The sequence below is a fragment of the Procambarus clarkii genome, chromosome 74, assembly GCF_040958095.1.
Source record: "Procambarus clarkii isolate CNS0578487 chromosome 74, FALCON_Pclarkii_2.0, whole genome shotgun sequence".
NCBI classification, from domain to species: domain Eukaryota; kingdom Metazoa; phylum Arthropoda; class Malacostraca; order Decapoda; family Cambaridae; genus Procambarus; species Procambarus clarkii.
In genome coordinates, this window is record NC_091223.1 from 14,741,977 (window position 1) to 14,757,594 (window position 15,618).

The window sequence follows — 15,618 nt, forward strand, 5'->3', positions numbered from 1 at the left end:
GCCGAAAGAGCAGAGCTCAACCCCCGCCAACACAACTAGGTGAATATAAGCACAAGCATGAATGCATACACAGACACCCACTATCTTAAGAACAAGAGGTGCGGGGGGGTCCGGCCGCTGGCCTGCGGTGGGGGTGCAGCGCCGGTCCCCAAGTGTCCCGCTGTCCGCAGCTATTACTTTGCCCAGTCTGGGTGCTAGTAAGCCCTACTTGTAGTCAACCCCTTCTCCTTATTCATTAGGTCTTACCGGCCTCTTGGTCGGGTACATTATGTGTTATGTGGTCTCTCACTTATTAGTTACTCTTTGTGTCCTGCCTGTTATATCCTAGTGTTATATAATTACTCACATTTGCATTCGGCCTTAATTCTAGTACCAGTTAATGCTTTACGTTTCTGCAGAATTAGTTCCATGTCACTATAGGCTAAGGTCTCATAATTACTACGGGTGTACCTTTTAAGTTAAACCTAGTCCTCGGACTTGGAATTGTTACTGTTAATTCTTACTTTATATATTTACATGTTCTGCAGAATTTAATCTTCAATAAACTTTAACGCCCCATGCTGCCTGTATCTTTCTTCCCCTGGACAGAAACAAGAGGTGCATGGATTTAAACTAGCTAAACACAGATGCCGAAGAAATATAAGAAAATTCACTTTCGCAAACAGAGTGGTAGACGGTTGGAACAAGTTAGGTGAGAAGGTGGTGGAGGCCAAGACCGTCAGTAGTTTCAAAGCGTTATATGACAAAGAGTGCTGGGAAGACGGGACACTACGAGCGTAGCTCTCGTCCTGTAACTACACTTAGGTAATTACACTTAGGTAATAACTAGGAAGGAGGAAAAGAAACAGTGCAGGAAACACCCTTATGGCAATTAAAACGATTTACATATAGCCATGACCAAACTTGCGGTGTTTTGGGAGTCACGCGCACACCTGCAGTTGGTACACGGTTAATTATGTAACTGGTCCAGAGGCATATTTACCTGCTTTACCCGAGGAACACTAACCTTAGTGGCCTCGACGAAGACAGGAAGCCGACGGCTTGTGGATATCGAGGCCCACTAGTGATAAACTGACGTAGGTGAGCGCCTGGCCAAGGTGGACTGACTGTATAGACGTCAATCCTTAACTGTTCGCCTCTGTTCATCCAGCAGTAATTGGATAACTGGTCGTTAACCGATTGGCGGGTTAATTCCAGGGAAAACGAGTATGTAAGGCTTATCATGAGCAAAGGAAAGGAGAAGGCTCCTAGCCTGAAACAGGAATCTAAAACCGTCTGATTCTTTACTCACATGTGTGTAAAATAAAAAGTCAGATATATTTTCGCTCGCTAAGTCAGGTTAAGTGCATTTGAGTCTGGCCAATGCTTGGTGGTGAAGATAGTACATGTCCCAATAAACTCCCTTCTAAGTAAAATAGAAAATCTAACATAGGTAAATAAGTTATGTAGAATTAGTTATATATCGTGTTCGTCTTACGGGTGAGGTCACTGTGGCATATGGCACGTATTTATTGCTCTTTATTGCTTCACATCCAAGCGCTCAACACCCCAATTGCTATTAAACTCTGTGAAGAGGGGCTGGGACATACTTTTCATCATTATATTTATAAATGCCCAATTATTAATCATGTCCGATCAACTGACATACAACATTCCAGCGAGATGTAAGTATTTAGTTCACTCCCGATTACAAGACGACAGCTTCGTGGCCCACTTGAAGTTTGCTAGCTGTGGGTTAGTGTATAACCTTGCAAATGTTCCCCAACACCCATTGTGATATATTTAAGACCTTGTGTAGCTGGTGTAAACCATGTACTCTACCGCTCACCCACGGAGTACCCCGAGGTTCACGGCTCACTAACCGACGCTAATACCTACCTAATCAACAGGTTATGGAAAAGTTCATATAAACTCATTTTTATTCGACTAGTGATGCAACATAATGATGTACTTTTGCGTAAATGATCGTGAAATACTGATAGGGGTATAAATGTAGTACATGTACGCCCTCATTTTACACGTAGAGGAATGTAATGTATCATTAAACGAGGTTACCAATAGTATGTGTGACGTCAGGCGTGTTGTGCAGCTGGCGGAGGCTCTCACACACCTCACACTTCGGCAGTGGGTTTCTTCGGACATTATCGCCTTAGGATCCTCATAATACTGCCAAGATGCTAAGAAACGCTTTAGCTAGGAGAGTATTGCCTGGCACTTGTCAGGTGACGTGTCTGGGCACGTCCCAGGTGAGGTGTCTGGGCACGTCCCAGGCGAAATGTCTGGGCACGTCCCAGGTGAGGTGTCTGGGCACGTGCCAGGTGAGGTGTCTGGGCACGTCCCAGGTGAGGTGTCTGGGCACGTCCCAGGTGAGGTGTCTGGGCACGTCCCCAGTAAGATGCTCCCATAAGACTGTCCTCTACGACTTCCATGTAGCTAAGGAAGGCAAGATGGTCGAGTTCGCTGGCTACTCCATGCCAGTTCAGTATGGCAAAGTTGGCATAGCTCCGTCGCACAATGAGGTGCGTACCCACTGTGGTCTGTTCGACGTGTCTCACATGCTGCAGACCAAGGTCCACGGCAAGGACCGTATCAAATATATCGAGAAGTTGATTGTTGGGGACATCGAAGGGCTGGATGAGAATACCGGCACCTTATCGCTCTTCACCAACGAGCAGGGTGGCATCATCGATGACCTTATCTGCAGCAAGACTGATCAGGGCTACTTGTATGTGGTCAGCAATGCGGGCTGCAGGGACAAAGACCTCGCTCACATGTCGGACCATCTCTCTTCGTTTAAAGCTGCCGGAGGCGATGTTGAGCTAGAGGTTATTAACGATCATGCTCTCGTGGCAGTTCAAGGTCCACGTACAGCTGAAATCTTGCAGGTACAGTATCTGTAATAATGATAAAACTGTTTAGCCTGTTTAAAATATTTGGTTTTGATCTCATGTTTGTACTTTAAGCACTTACAAGTTATTACCTTTATTTTTAATTTTTTGATTTTACGACATAAGAAGTGTAATGAACATATACTCTGTTCATTACACTGTTTTCTCTAATACAGGGGCCCTATCAGAGAAAGCAGCACTTTATTAATTAAACTGTAATAGTAGGAGAATGTCTGAATAATGAGTGTTTACCTATTTTGTATTTTGAATACTATACTGTGCGTGCTTAATTTTCTTATAATCCTATAGTTAATATGAATCGAAATCTTTTAATTTTCCAATCTGATATTTTGGCATGGAAGATCTGATTTTGGCTTTGCCAGCACCTATTGGCCAAGCCAAAATCAGACCCTCCATGAAGAGAGATGGGAGAGATATGATAAATTATATGCAGGGAAAATACTTAAAAGGTTAGGTTATAAATACTTACACTAATATAACAAGTTATTGGAGCAAAAAGTATGGTAGGAAGTGTAGAATAGATCTAGTGAAGAGTAGAGATGCCATACACACTGAGTGTGGTTTATCAGAATCCCATGTGTGAATGTTTTTGCACCAAATATAAAAAAAATATTGCTGGACCAAAAGTTAAAGGTTTTCAAGAAAATTAGATTCTTACAGGAAATGCCAGATTGTGATGGCTATGTGGGCCTGTTGACAGCCATTAGCAACACACCTCAAAAAATGTGGCCCCTGGCTAGGATATGAGAGAAGTACAGTACTCTTGAAACTGAGCACAGATAACCCGTGAACATGCTGACCAGTACTGTATATCAGTTGTAATGGTGCGTATTGTTTCAGCCACTAGGAGTGTGAAATTACATTTAGATAATTACTGTAAATGCATGTGTTCAATTGACTTTACAACACCATAAAGTGTTATTGTTTAATTTAGGTTTCTTACAAAATTAGAATTTTCTCCAGATTTTTATTTAATATAAGTGTTTGTACTGAACAGTATTTGTGTTATTGCATATCAACTTTCAAAATTAACTAGAAGTACCGAGAACATTCAGGGAAGGGGAGGTACTTCTTGATAAATTTTAATTCACAAAGTATGCTTCATGAATATTCACAGCATTACAAACATATCAGCTTTAGCATATTAAAGGGCATTATTATTAATTTATACAGTCATAGCTCATTAGCAGTGAGCATTTTTGCTGACGATTTTGCCTCATTGAGTGCTTTAAGGCTTTGCACACTGTAGTATGCTGTATCTTACTTGAAACTATAATGTTTCCTTGCCAGACACTTAATAATCTATATTAATATTACAAAATCCATAGCCCATATCAGAAGGAAACCTGGACGATCTCTTCTTCATGAACACTCGAGAACTGCACGTGGCTGGTATCCCATGTAGGGTGACGAGGTGCGGCTACACTGGAGAGGATGGGGTGGAGATCTCGGTTCCCAATTCCAAGGTTTGTGCCGACACTCGTGGTGCAGGCTTGTCAATATCATTCACACATCAAATATTTTGTGGCTTTGTCAGTTTGTTCAATGCTCAACATGTAAAATTAAAGGTATTGATGTATATACAATATCTGTGCAGAATTTACCTCATTTGAAAAATATGAGACATAATATGTCATAAGACAGGTTGTAAAGTGAGGGTCAAATACAGAACAATAATACTGGTGCAAGCCAAACATCTACATGCACCATTTACCAAGACCTCACTTGAACAAAGTAGGTTTGTCATTTACTTTGTACATACAGTGCACCTTCCAAAATTCTGATCGTATCATTCTGGATGCAATCCAGATGATGGTTAGGGGATGACGGATGATGGTCAGGAGATGAGGAATGATGGTCAGGAGATGAGGGATGATGGACAGGGGATGAGGGATGATGGACAAGGCATGAGAGAATGGTCAAGGGATGAGATTATCCCTTGCATTATCATCAAGGTTATGAGAGATGGTCAAGGAATGAGCGATGATGGTCATTGCATGTGAATCTAAATCAAATCCCAATTCCAGAGAGATGATCTAATAGCAAATATTATGTTGTTAAGAGGTATTTGTTATATGGAGGTCCAGATTTTGCAGGTTACACTGTATATCCTTTCTAGTTACCACTTTTCATAATTACATGTACTTGTGTAAATATGATAGGTCAAACATATAGGATAATCCCAAGGTACACATGCATCAACATCTATTATGTGCTAAATTTAAATAAAAAGTAATAAAACTACATCTTGTTGTGATAAGCAAAAAGCAGTTTGGTCTAGATACAAAGACAAAAAATAAAAAACTTGCAAATCCTAGATACTTTACAGAGAATTACTGTAAACCTAACATTACATTGGAAGTGATAATACAAACAAATTTGTAAACTACTTTCCTTTAAATTACCTACGAATTATCTAGAATTGGAAAGTTTTTTAGTTTTTCTATAGACCAAGCTGCTGCTACTTACCACATCAAGATGCACTTTTTATCAGTTTTAATTTAATTTTAGCACACAACAAATGTTAGTGGATGTGTACCTTGGGTCCAATTCCAACAATTTTGTTATGCTCATTATGGAGAACTTTTATAAAGAAATATATTTCCAAATTATACAAGATGTATAATCTTGTCTGTCTATAATCTGCCCGAAACGCTGCGCGTTCTAGTGGCTTTACAAGAATGTAATTACTATGTTGTGTATCCTCACAATCCCAATGTACCTTCTTGTATATATATAAATAAAGAAATAAATAAAATAATTGTAAGAATTTATTTATCTGTATTTGCTATTCTTTGCAGGCAGTTGAACTTTGTGAGACTTTAGTTGGCCTAGGTGTTCGTCTGGCAGGTCTAGGGGCTCGAGATTCACTCAGACTAGAGGCTGGACTCTGCCTCTATGGTAATGATATTGATGACTCTACAACTCCTATTGAGGGAGGCTTGGCATGGACTATAGGGAAGAGACGAAGGGAGACTGCAGATTTCTTAGGAGCAGAGGTGATATCATAATTTTAGTAAAGAATTTATGTATTTGTTTCTTTGTTCCAAGAGGCTAGTTGGACATATTTACAGGGCTTTTCCTCATGCTTATTTTTTTTGTGTGTGTCTACACTGTACCTTTATATTCTGTATGGTGCTTTTCAACATGCAGCTTGTGGTGTGACCCTCGGGTAAATCCAGGAATACGCAAGCCAATAAAAATAGCAGCACGTAAAATTGTATGTACAATCAATAATATAAACAAGAACAAAACTACAAGCAACTATACACATACAAACTTTTTAAACTGATCATTAACTACTACTTATTAACAGGCTTTGTTGCACTCTAGGGTGGCTATTATGAAGTGGCCACCCTAGACCTAGTGCTAGACCCAGGCCACCCTAGTGCCCTGTATTCACATATACCAAAGATACTCATTCCATAATTCTCTTGATCCATTCCTACTTTACCAATCATTCACCTTCACTCAAATCCGAGTTCCACATACAAGCATATTAAACAATGTTATGCAATAATTTATTGGTCAGTTCATTCATCAATTAGCAAACACTTTTCTTTAATTTTCTCTCTCTCTCCTGCTTGTAGAATCTTTACACCATTTACTTCTTTATTCTTCCTTCCTTCCTGCTACATAACATGAACCTTTTTTGCCATTTTATTTTCATCATCAGCTGTGGTTAACTTTCAAGACACAGTGTAATGATACACTTTATTTGGTATCATTCATTGATGAACACAAGTTAGTATTGGTTGATTCACAACAGTAAACTATTGATAATGCTAAAAAAAAAATCAACTATTAAAAATGCAGTGTAATTTTGGCATGTAAAAATTGGATCAGTTCATATTTTTGCCCATCATAACTTGAGGATACATATATGTTCATAAATATAGTGCTACACTTATTACTTGTTTAGGATAAAGATTACATCAAGAAGTGATTCAAGTCAATATCTGGAATTGATTATTTGTTCTACAATATTCTTGTAGCATTTTAAACAATGGTCATTGTTGTCAGTTTCATTAATACATTCTGGAAAGTGTAATAAAACCCCTTTTGCATTCCATTTCTTTATTGAAAAATAAAGAATCTTTTCATATACGTACAGCATTACCACTTGGAAATTAATTACATGCATATGTGCCTTTCAGAGAATTATTTATGTCAATTACAGTGATTTCCTAACATACTGTAGCAGTTTGATATTTGTACTTTATATATAAACTTTTAAATTAATAACAAATAATTTTTATCAATGTTAGCCATGTTTGTTTAGGTAATCTTGAAGCAACTGAAGGAGAAGCCAAAGCGTCGTCGTATTGGCCTTACTTGTAGTGGTCCTCCTCCTCGAACTCACTGTCCTGTCCTGGATTCTAAGGGAAATAAAATTGGAGAGGTGAGTCAAGAGTACAGTAATTTATTAAAATTTGTTTTCAATATGTATGCCTTGTAAAATTCTGGAAGATTTTGCAACATCTGGAAAAGACCAAATTTGGAAATAAAATGTGACTTTAGAGTACGCAAGTTGTCTGATGAATCTGATAGTTCTATAATATGCTCACCAGGAAAGAGAGTGCTGTGTAGATTGCATATTCCTAGACTTCAAAAATACCTTTGGTAGTCTATTTATAACATAGTTTAATACTAGGCATATCCCCCACACCTCATTTGACTATACAGTACTTTAGATGAGAGAATCGGTTCCGAATAACTTTCATTGCCCTAGGTTCTCTATACTGTGTGTACAATGGAGTTCCCACTTTGTTATTCATAGGGAGAGAACAAACACAGCACTGTACAGTATTTACAAAACATCCATAACAGGTTCTTATATTTTCCTTGCAGGTGACAAGTGGCTGTCCTGCCCCATCTTTGGGAATAAACATAGCTATGGCATATGTTCCCACAGCTTTTGCCAAAGCTGGAACTCAGGTTGGTGTTGAGGTGCGCAAAAAGACTATATTGGCCACTGTAACAAAGATGCCTTTTGTTAGGTGTAATTATTATAACATGAAACAAGGATAGCATTTTATAATTTCATAGTGGGGTATCAACTAAGCTAATTATATATACTGTATGAATGATAAGGAAAAAAAAAAAAATTTGGCACTAATTTTTTATTTAGCACTATACTGTATACAGTAATTTTGATACAAAAGAATTATTAAAGGCTCATTACAGTATATAGGAATATACATGAAACCTCACTGAAATTTCATGCATAAATTTACATTCATTTAGTGACCAGTTGGTCTTCAATTATAGTGCCACCTCCAAAATGCTCATTTCAGTGCAATACAGTATAATTACTAAAAAAATAATTACCAAATAATATTTGTAGACAAATTGATTGGATTTTGTTTTAAAAGTATTTATAAATAAAGTTTAATTATTGAAGTACAGTACTGTACTGTTCATTTCAGTTATTAATGGTTGTCAAATTGCATTAAAAAAAATTGCACACATACTAGTGTAGGCAAGTATTTTATACAAGATAAAACAAAAATGTTTAAGAAAATTGTTACAAAATAGTATTTTGTTATAGTACTGGGACCCAGATTCACGAAGCAGTTACGCAAGTACTTGCAAACGTGTACATCGTTCCATAATCTTTGACGGCTTTGGTTACATTTATTAAACAGTTTACAAGCATGAAAACTTCCCAATCGACTGTTATTGTTATAAACAGCCTCCTGGTGCTTCATTAACTGTTTAATAATTGTAAACAAAGCCGGCAAAGGTTGAGAAAAGATGTGTAGGTTCGTAAGTGTTTGCGTAACTGTTTCGTGAATCTGGCCCCTGAACAGTTGAATTGAATTATGTATATTGAATTATGAAATTGTGTCACTGTATTTCATTTTCTCCAACTCCAAATTTATAATTTGGGCTAGTATACCTATAGATGCACTGCCATTTCTAATAATATTAGATTAAAGAGGTAAGAGTGCACTAGTGAGCGTGAGTACACCTAACTGTGCTTGGTTGGAGACATTGAACTTCAGCTCTTTGGTCATGCCTCTCAACCTTCAACTGATGTATAGGTTGCCAAGGCTATTAGGCTTTGTCATTTTTATATTACCTATCACTTTTCCCGTGAGTAAAATGGGTCGTGGATCTGAGGTCTATTCTCTTGCAAATGCCCCCAAAAATTAAATGCAAATTTATATGGCTGTGCAAAGTTAAATTTTACTAATATATATATCCCTACTTAAATTATAAAATGTTTAACTTTAAATGTGTCAAAAAAAGGTTAAGTTTCATTTACACTGCTGTACACCTGTGCGTTATGACCACAATTGTAATCATTTGTACCAGTTTTTCCAAATAAAAGTCGATTCTGAAAGAAGTTGAAAGTGGTGAAACCTTTTAACCTCCTAACTGCTCACCTAAAGTTAGGTACAAATGCACATAAAAAGAATTCTTTCTATAGTGTAAAACATCAAGTTAACTGTGTGTAATAGATTCATCCTATCACTAAGCTCTTCCAGGTCCATAAAAGTACTTTTAATTTTGCATATCATGAATGGGCAGTGATGCATCTGATATTGTTCCCACCTTTTTACAAAGGCCCAGGAAAGAACCTAAGGGGCATTTTGGATATTTTCCAATATGGTAAACAATTGCCAAAAGTCTCTAATGTTGAACATGACATCTACACAGACTCGGTGAGACTTTTGAACATTACAGGGCACATTTAGTTTCCCCACAGGCAATTGGTGCAGTAAAATGGTTAAGGACAAAGTTTGATGTCCTAAGCTTGAGAAAAGCTAAAAAGAAAGCTAGAATGGTGAGTGAAATAGAATAAATATAGGAGTAGGAGTGAAAGATTATATTAGTAAGGAAAGAAAATACTTTTTAATGAATGAAGAGGGGCAATGGAGCAACAAATAACATCTCTCGTTGCCACTCAAGGTCCTTATACATACATGAAATGCAAATTTGAAAAGGTGGGCATGTATATAACTGCTAATGGTGTACATAATATATAATTATACTTAAGTTGTATATCAGGGTTGTGCGATGTCATGGTTATTCAATATATAGTTTATATTAATGGAGTCTTGAGGGTATCCCAGATGGGAAAATGGACTTTGTAAAATTTAATATACAATATAAAGTTGATGCAGTTCTCCTAGCAAAGAATGAGATTTATGTATAATTTAAAACTTTTAGTGGCACAAAAGAAGACTTAAAGGTGAACACAAATAAAAAATGTAGTGGTGGAGGGAAAATCTTTGTGAAATTAGTGTGAATAGAGAAGTACTGGATCAGTTTAAATGCTTGGAAATATGTGATAAACGAAGTGTATAGTGAGGCAGAATAAGAAAGTGGTTGGTGTAATGAAAGCTACAGTAAGATAAAGATAGGAAGAGCTACAGTAAAAAAAAAAGCATAAAAAATGTAACACTGATGTTGAATAAAGTTAAGAATTAGAGTAGAAATGGACACATCAGAAGCATGTGTGGGGTGTTAGATAAAATAGAGAAGCCACCCAATGAAACTAGCAAATGATAATGATTAATATTATGGTGATAATTAAAACAATAAAAATTATGTATGGAGAGATATAGATGAGAGTAGATGATTTACAAACATTTTGATCAGGCAAGCAGAATCAGCAATAGTCCAGGTATAATAGTCTTAATATACTGTATCTGAAATAAGTTTTGTTCAAGCTAATGACAAAACAAGTCTGCCAACCCTGCATGCTCTCAAGATCTTAATGTTCAAGATTTTTTTAGAATTACAAACTATTAAGGTACTTTAGCAAAAATATAATTTCAAAGTCATAATGCTTAAATCAAAGAAAAACTGCATGCAGTTACAATTATTGGAAATGGGTATTATTACTATTACCATTACAGTAGTCATTAAGGTGAACTACCATCACTTGAAGATCCTTCAAAGGCTGCTTTCTGTACAGCTGTCCACCATAAATTGGATATGTGTTGACACTTGACAGATTAATTTACAATATAGCCAAGACACTTGTCAACATTTTCACCACATTCCATGTCTCGTTGAATTTGAAACCACTGAAAAAAAATATATATAATCAAAGTGTACAAAATTCTCTAGGAAAAATGTTGACACTTAAAAGAATCTAAAATGTTTGACCATATGAACAGAGAATTGTAATTTTGTAAAGTTCATACATTAAGATCTCTCTATATGAATAAGACATATTTAAACCATGATCCACCTAAATATTGTTACAGCATTATGATCAACACAAGTATATCTGTAACTCTACTTTTAGTACAATACAGATTTTTAAAATAAAGTAAATTTTCCCCTTTATGATGAATATTGCATCGAGATGTCACTGATGGCGATTGATGAATGATTGATGAAGATTAAGCCACCCAAGAGGTGGCACGGGCATGAATAGCCCGTAAGTGGTGGCCCTTTTGAGCCATTACCAGTATCAAGAGCTGATACTGGAGATCTGTGGAGGTGCGACTGCACCCTGCGTGACGGGAGATGTCTCCCGGACCAAGTGGTGACCAGATGTCACTGATGGCAAATTATAAGAAACTTATTAAATCTTACATATCTTTGCTCGTATCAAGATAGTTTTATAATAAATGTTTGAAAAAATGAGTTCTCACTCTGATAGCATATAAAACAATAATGTATATACAGTAAATGTATTTTTGTGAATGAGATGTACATTACATCAATACATGCATTTGTAAATACATTTACATAACGTCAGTATTGTGTGCTCTGTATTCTCCACATGGCAGATGGCTGGTGATGCTTGGGAAGCCTTCATTTGACAAAGGATTGGTATTCTTCAATAAAACTTTGCTCTTTAATGTAAGCAAATTCTTGTATTGCATACATATGCACCAGGTACAATAGCTATGAAGTACAGTACCTATATATACAACTAGACCATGTAAGCAGACATTGTGCCAGCAGCAACAACTTTTATGCATTAGGCCAAGTTTACTGAATACTATATTAAAAAAAAATACAAATGTCAATAACTTACCTCTATAGGAAAGGTAGCGTTAAATATGGATTCCCTTCACACTCTCCGAAATCTATATCCAGTAATGTGGCAATTTAAATTCTTTCCATGCAATATTTTTGTTTCACTTATGCAGGATAAATAAATTTAATTTTTTTTCATAAATCAGAGTACAGTACAGTATATATAGCAATATTTTAAATATCTTAAAAACAGTAATTTAAATAAAGATAGCTCTCGATAGCTTATTTTTTCTAATAATGAAAAATGCATTTACTATTTTCTAAAATACTGTACAATAAAATAAAATTGTCCAAATTGCATAAATAATATTTGTTTTAATATTGAGTCATGCAATTATGTATTTATAGCACCTTTTGGGTATGATACACCTCAAAACACGGTACCTTGCATAAGGCTTTATTGCAAGGTTCACACCAATAGCGTGTCTCTTTTCTTTTCTGAGGTGCCATAGTAGTAGTACGACACAGGTAACAACTCCTGGTTGAAAACTGCTTCTTTTGGGTCTCGGGCAGGTAACGAATAAAGTGACGTCCCGTCAGACGTAGTGCAACTGGTCTTTCAATGGTGCTGGGATCTCTACTCCTTCTGGGTGGGGGGTGTTCGTGACTGTGACAGTATTTCTTTATCAATTGATGAATAAGTTTCTTAAGAAAATCAGTAACATGGGGCTTCTCTCCTGTTTTGATACTGAACAAGATGTAGCTATTTAAGGAAGCTATATTTACTAAATGAAGAAAGAATTTATTGTACCACTTTGCTGTTTTCCGGATCGACTCTACAATTTGCATATCGTTCACACGGTGTGTGTTTACATTATAGTCTAAAACTGCACAAGGCTTCTTTTTATACTCTTCAGTTAAGCGATCTTTTTTATTACTGCGTTCCATCGTGTCAGAGTTTACGGTGGATAACATACACACATCTCTCTTGCCGCGCCACTTGAGGGCCAAGATGTTGTTTGCATGAAAAGACTGACACTCCCCTTTTTTCAGTTTCTTTTTAAATGTTGGCATGAACTTTCTGTTGGAGTTAACGGTGCCGCAAGCTCCAGTCTTATGTTCCACAAGATAAGCAAACAGTACAGGACTCGAATACCATCTGTCCAAGTATAAGATATGCCCCTTGTCTAGGTAATTTTCCATTAGTGTTTGAACTACCGAACCCGAGACGCCAAGGTCGTCGGACCTCGTCAGCTCAGTGGAATCGCCCGTGTAGAGAAGGATGTCCAAAATGTACTCAGTTTTACAGTCACAAACAATAAAGCTTTTTGGCCCAAATCTATTTCTTTTTGATGGGATATACTCATTAAACAACATGTTCCCTTTCCACAGCATCGAACTTTCATAAATTGCGAGCTTTTGCGAAGGCCGGAACATTTCGCCGAACTTTGATTTTAGCGCGGAATATACCGGCCTGATCCTAAACAGAGAGTCATCTTTGGGATCAGTCTTAGCGTCCACAAAATGCAGCAACTTCATGAGTAAAAGGAAGCGATCTCGCGACATGAGCTTGGCAAACATTCCAGTTTCAATGAGAGGATCCCGTGACCAGTAGTCTGTCAGGGAGGGCTTCTTCCCGTGTGCCATCAGCATTAACACCGCAAGCAATATATATATTTCATCTCTATTTGTTGGTTTCCATCTTTTCATGCGTGAGGTGGGTAAGAAATCATTGTTAGCTGCCAGAGACTCAAAATAAGAATTAGTATGCTCCACTACCCTATCAATTAGGGATTCATTTATGAACTTGGTAAAAATACTAAGTTCTAAGCACTCGTCATCGAAAGTTATACTTGTATTCATACCGACATTAGACTCATCAAAGGTGTATGCCTGAGGCAGGAATGGCTCATCATCCTCCCAAGTCCACTGTGGAGTGTGAGGCGAGGGGGGGCGGCTGCCCCTCACACCTCGCCCTCGCCCCCTCGCCCTCTTCCTACCACTCCACCTCCCGCCATCACCGCCACTCTCCTCGTACTCATAATCACTGGTCGAGTCCGACTCCACGTTAGATCTTGACACTCTCGAGGCCCGCCGCTTGCTGGCTCTCCTCCCTCCAGCGTCTTCACTGTCCTCGGGGTCGCTGTTACTCAGGTCCAGGGACGCGCTCGTACGCTCGTCACTGGTGTCACTGTCAGATTCATTGTCACTTTCCGCCAGTAGAGCAGCCAGCCTCTTGCCCCTGAGCCGCCTGGGGGGCGCCGCCCTCAGCGCCATGACTGACGGCACTGTGTCAGGCGCTGGTCGTCTCGTACACATAACATGTTTACTTACCAGTTTCGTACACGCTGTTACCTCCATTTCGTATCAATATATTTTATTTATTTATTTATTTATTTATTTATATACAAGAAGGTACATTGGGTTTGTGAGAATACATAGCATAGTATTTACTGCCCGAAACGCTTTGCGTAATAGTGGCTTTAGGCATTGTATGTACTAGCTCTATCTATAAATCTATCAAATTTTTGTAAAACCTCTTGTATATATGTACCTTACCTGAATAAACATTTATTTATTTATCTTGTAAAGCCACTAGTACGCGCAGCATTTCGGGCAGGTCCTTAATCTAACAGATAATTTTAAGTAGGTAAATTCTAGCAGAATTTCAGAATTTCAGCTATTTATTTATTTATTTATATACAAGAAGGTACATTGGGTTTGTGAGGGTACATTAGCATGGTTTTTACTTTCTTGTAAAGGCACTAGTTACATCGTTTATTTTTTAATTCATCTTCTCAGGGACAGGAAGCCTGTGTACATGTTGTACCTAGTTAGCCACATTGCCTAACAAGCCAAATTATATAATTTTCCTTATATAGTTTTTCTCATACAATGAAAAAGCTTACTTTATATATATAATCTGATTTAGTTAAAACTAACATATAAATTACATCAAACCTAACCTAAGTCAGTAATTCATGTTCTTAATATAATATTAATTGCAATAAATCAATTTGGAAAAAATTATTTGTAAATAACTAAATTACTGCCTGGTAGGCAAATCACCCTTGCATACTATGCCAAGTAGTGTTGTTCCGGCTATTATGTACATACTGTGTATATATACATACATACTGTATATACTATAGATTTATATAGAGGTCCCCCTAGGTAGAACTACTGACCCTCCCCAGGATGTAACCCCACAACAATACACTCCTTAAAGGTCAGAGCATAGCAAATTATATTGCAAATTATTTGGCCAATGACATAGCCAAGTACTGTTTGTCAACACTACAAGAGCTTTTGGTAAGGCACGAGGCATTGTGATCCTGGACGAGCTTGCATGCCTGGGCGTTAAGGAAAACTCCTGAAATAGACTAAAGGCCATCGCACAGATAGAAAAGTTACATTCAATAAGCAGTCTCCGAACCAAGGCATTGTTGAACTATGTCTTTAAAGTTTGTTACTAGTTATTATATTTAATGTGTGCAGATATATTGTGAATGGCAATGTCAACTTCTACAGAGGCCTTGTTAACATCCATTGTACCTTGTAATACTTTAGTACTCTCACTCACAGGACGAGTATGGGTACACAATAATTCCACATGCAGAGTTTATAGTCTGGATTTTCAAATGCTGTATTGTTATGGCAGCAAAATATTCCTTGTTTTTTAATGTATCTATTATCTTTCAGTAAATATGTCATAAGATCACTCCTTTTATATAAAATATTTTAAGGTTCCTCACATGAA

At 37.3% G+C, this 15,618-nt stretch overlaps 2 protein-coding genes across 4 annotated transcripts; one reads left to right on the forward strand and one right to left on the reverse strand.

The window, feature by feature from the left end:
• Positions 1 to 2,052: 2,052 nt before the first annotated feature.
• LOC123767349 (aminomethyltransferase, mitochondrial) lies at positions 2,053 to 9,261 on the forward strand. 3 transcript variants are annotated; one of them, XM_045756974.2, is made up of 6 exons: positions 2,053 to 2,294; positions 2,367 to 2,885; positions 4,238 to 4,375; positions 5,711 to 5,908; positions 7,192 to 7,311; positions 7,761 to 9,261. In XM_045756974.2, the coding sequence occupies exons 1-6, from the start codon at positions 2,175 to 2,177 to the stop codon at positions 7,938 to 7,940; spliced, it is 1,275 nt and encodes a 424-aa protein (XP_045612930.1). In that variant the 5' UTR covers positions 2,053 to 2,174; the 3' UTR covers positions 7,941 to 9,261. The 3 variants fall into 3 exon arrangements, with proteins under 3 accessions (XP_045612930.1, XP_069169085.1, XP_045612928.1); XM_069312984.1 differs by having other exon boundaries at positions 2,053 to 2,246; positions 2,295 to 2,885; XM_045756972.2 differs by having other exon boundaries at positions 2,054 to 2,885.
• On the reverse strand, positions 6,970 to 14,219 carry LOC123767348 (piggyBac transposable element-derived protein 4). Its single transcript, XM_045756969.2, has 3 exons — positions 11,917 to 14,219; positions 10,773 to 10,951; positions 6,970 to 7,288 (listed from the first exon to the last, which is right to left on the reverse strand). Exon 1 carries the CDS (start codon positions 14,217 to 14,219, stop codon positions 12,261 to 12,263), a length of 1,959 nt encoding a protein of 652 aa, XP_045612925.2. The 3' UTR covers positions 6,970 to 7,288; positions 10,773 to 10,951; positions 11,917 to 12,260.
• Between the last annotated feature and the right edge of the window lie 1,399 nt (positions 14,220 to 15,618).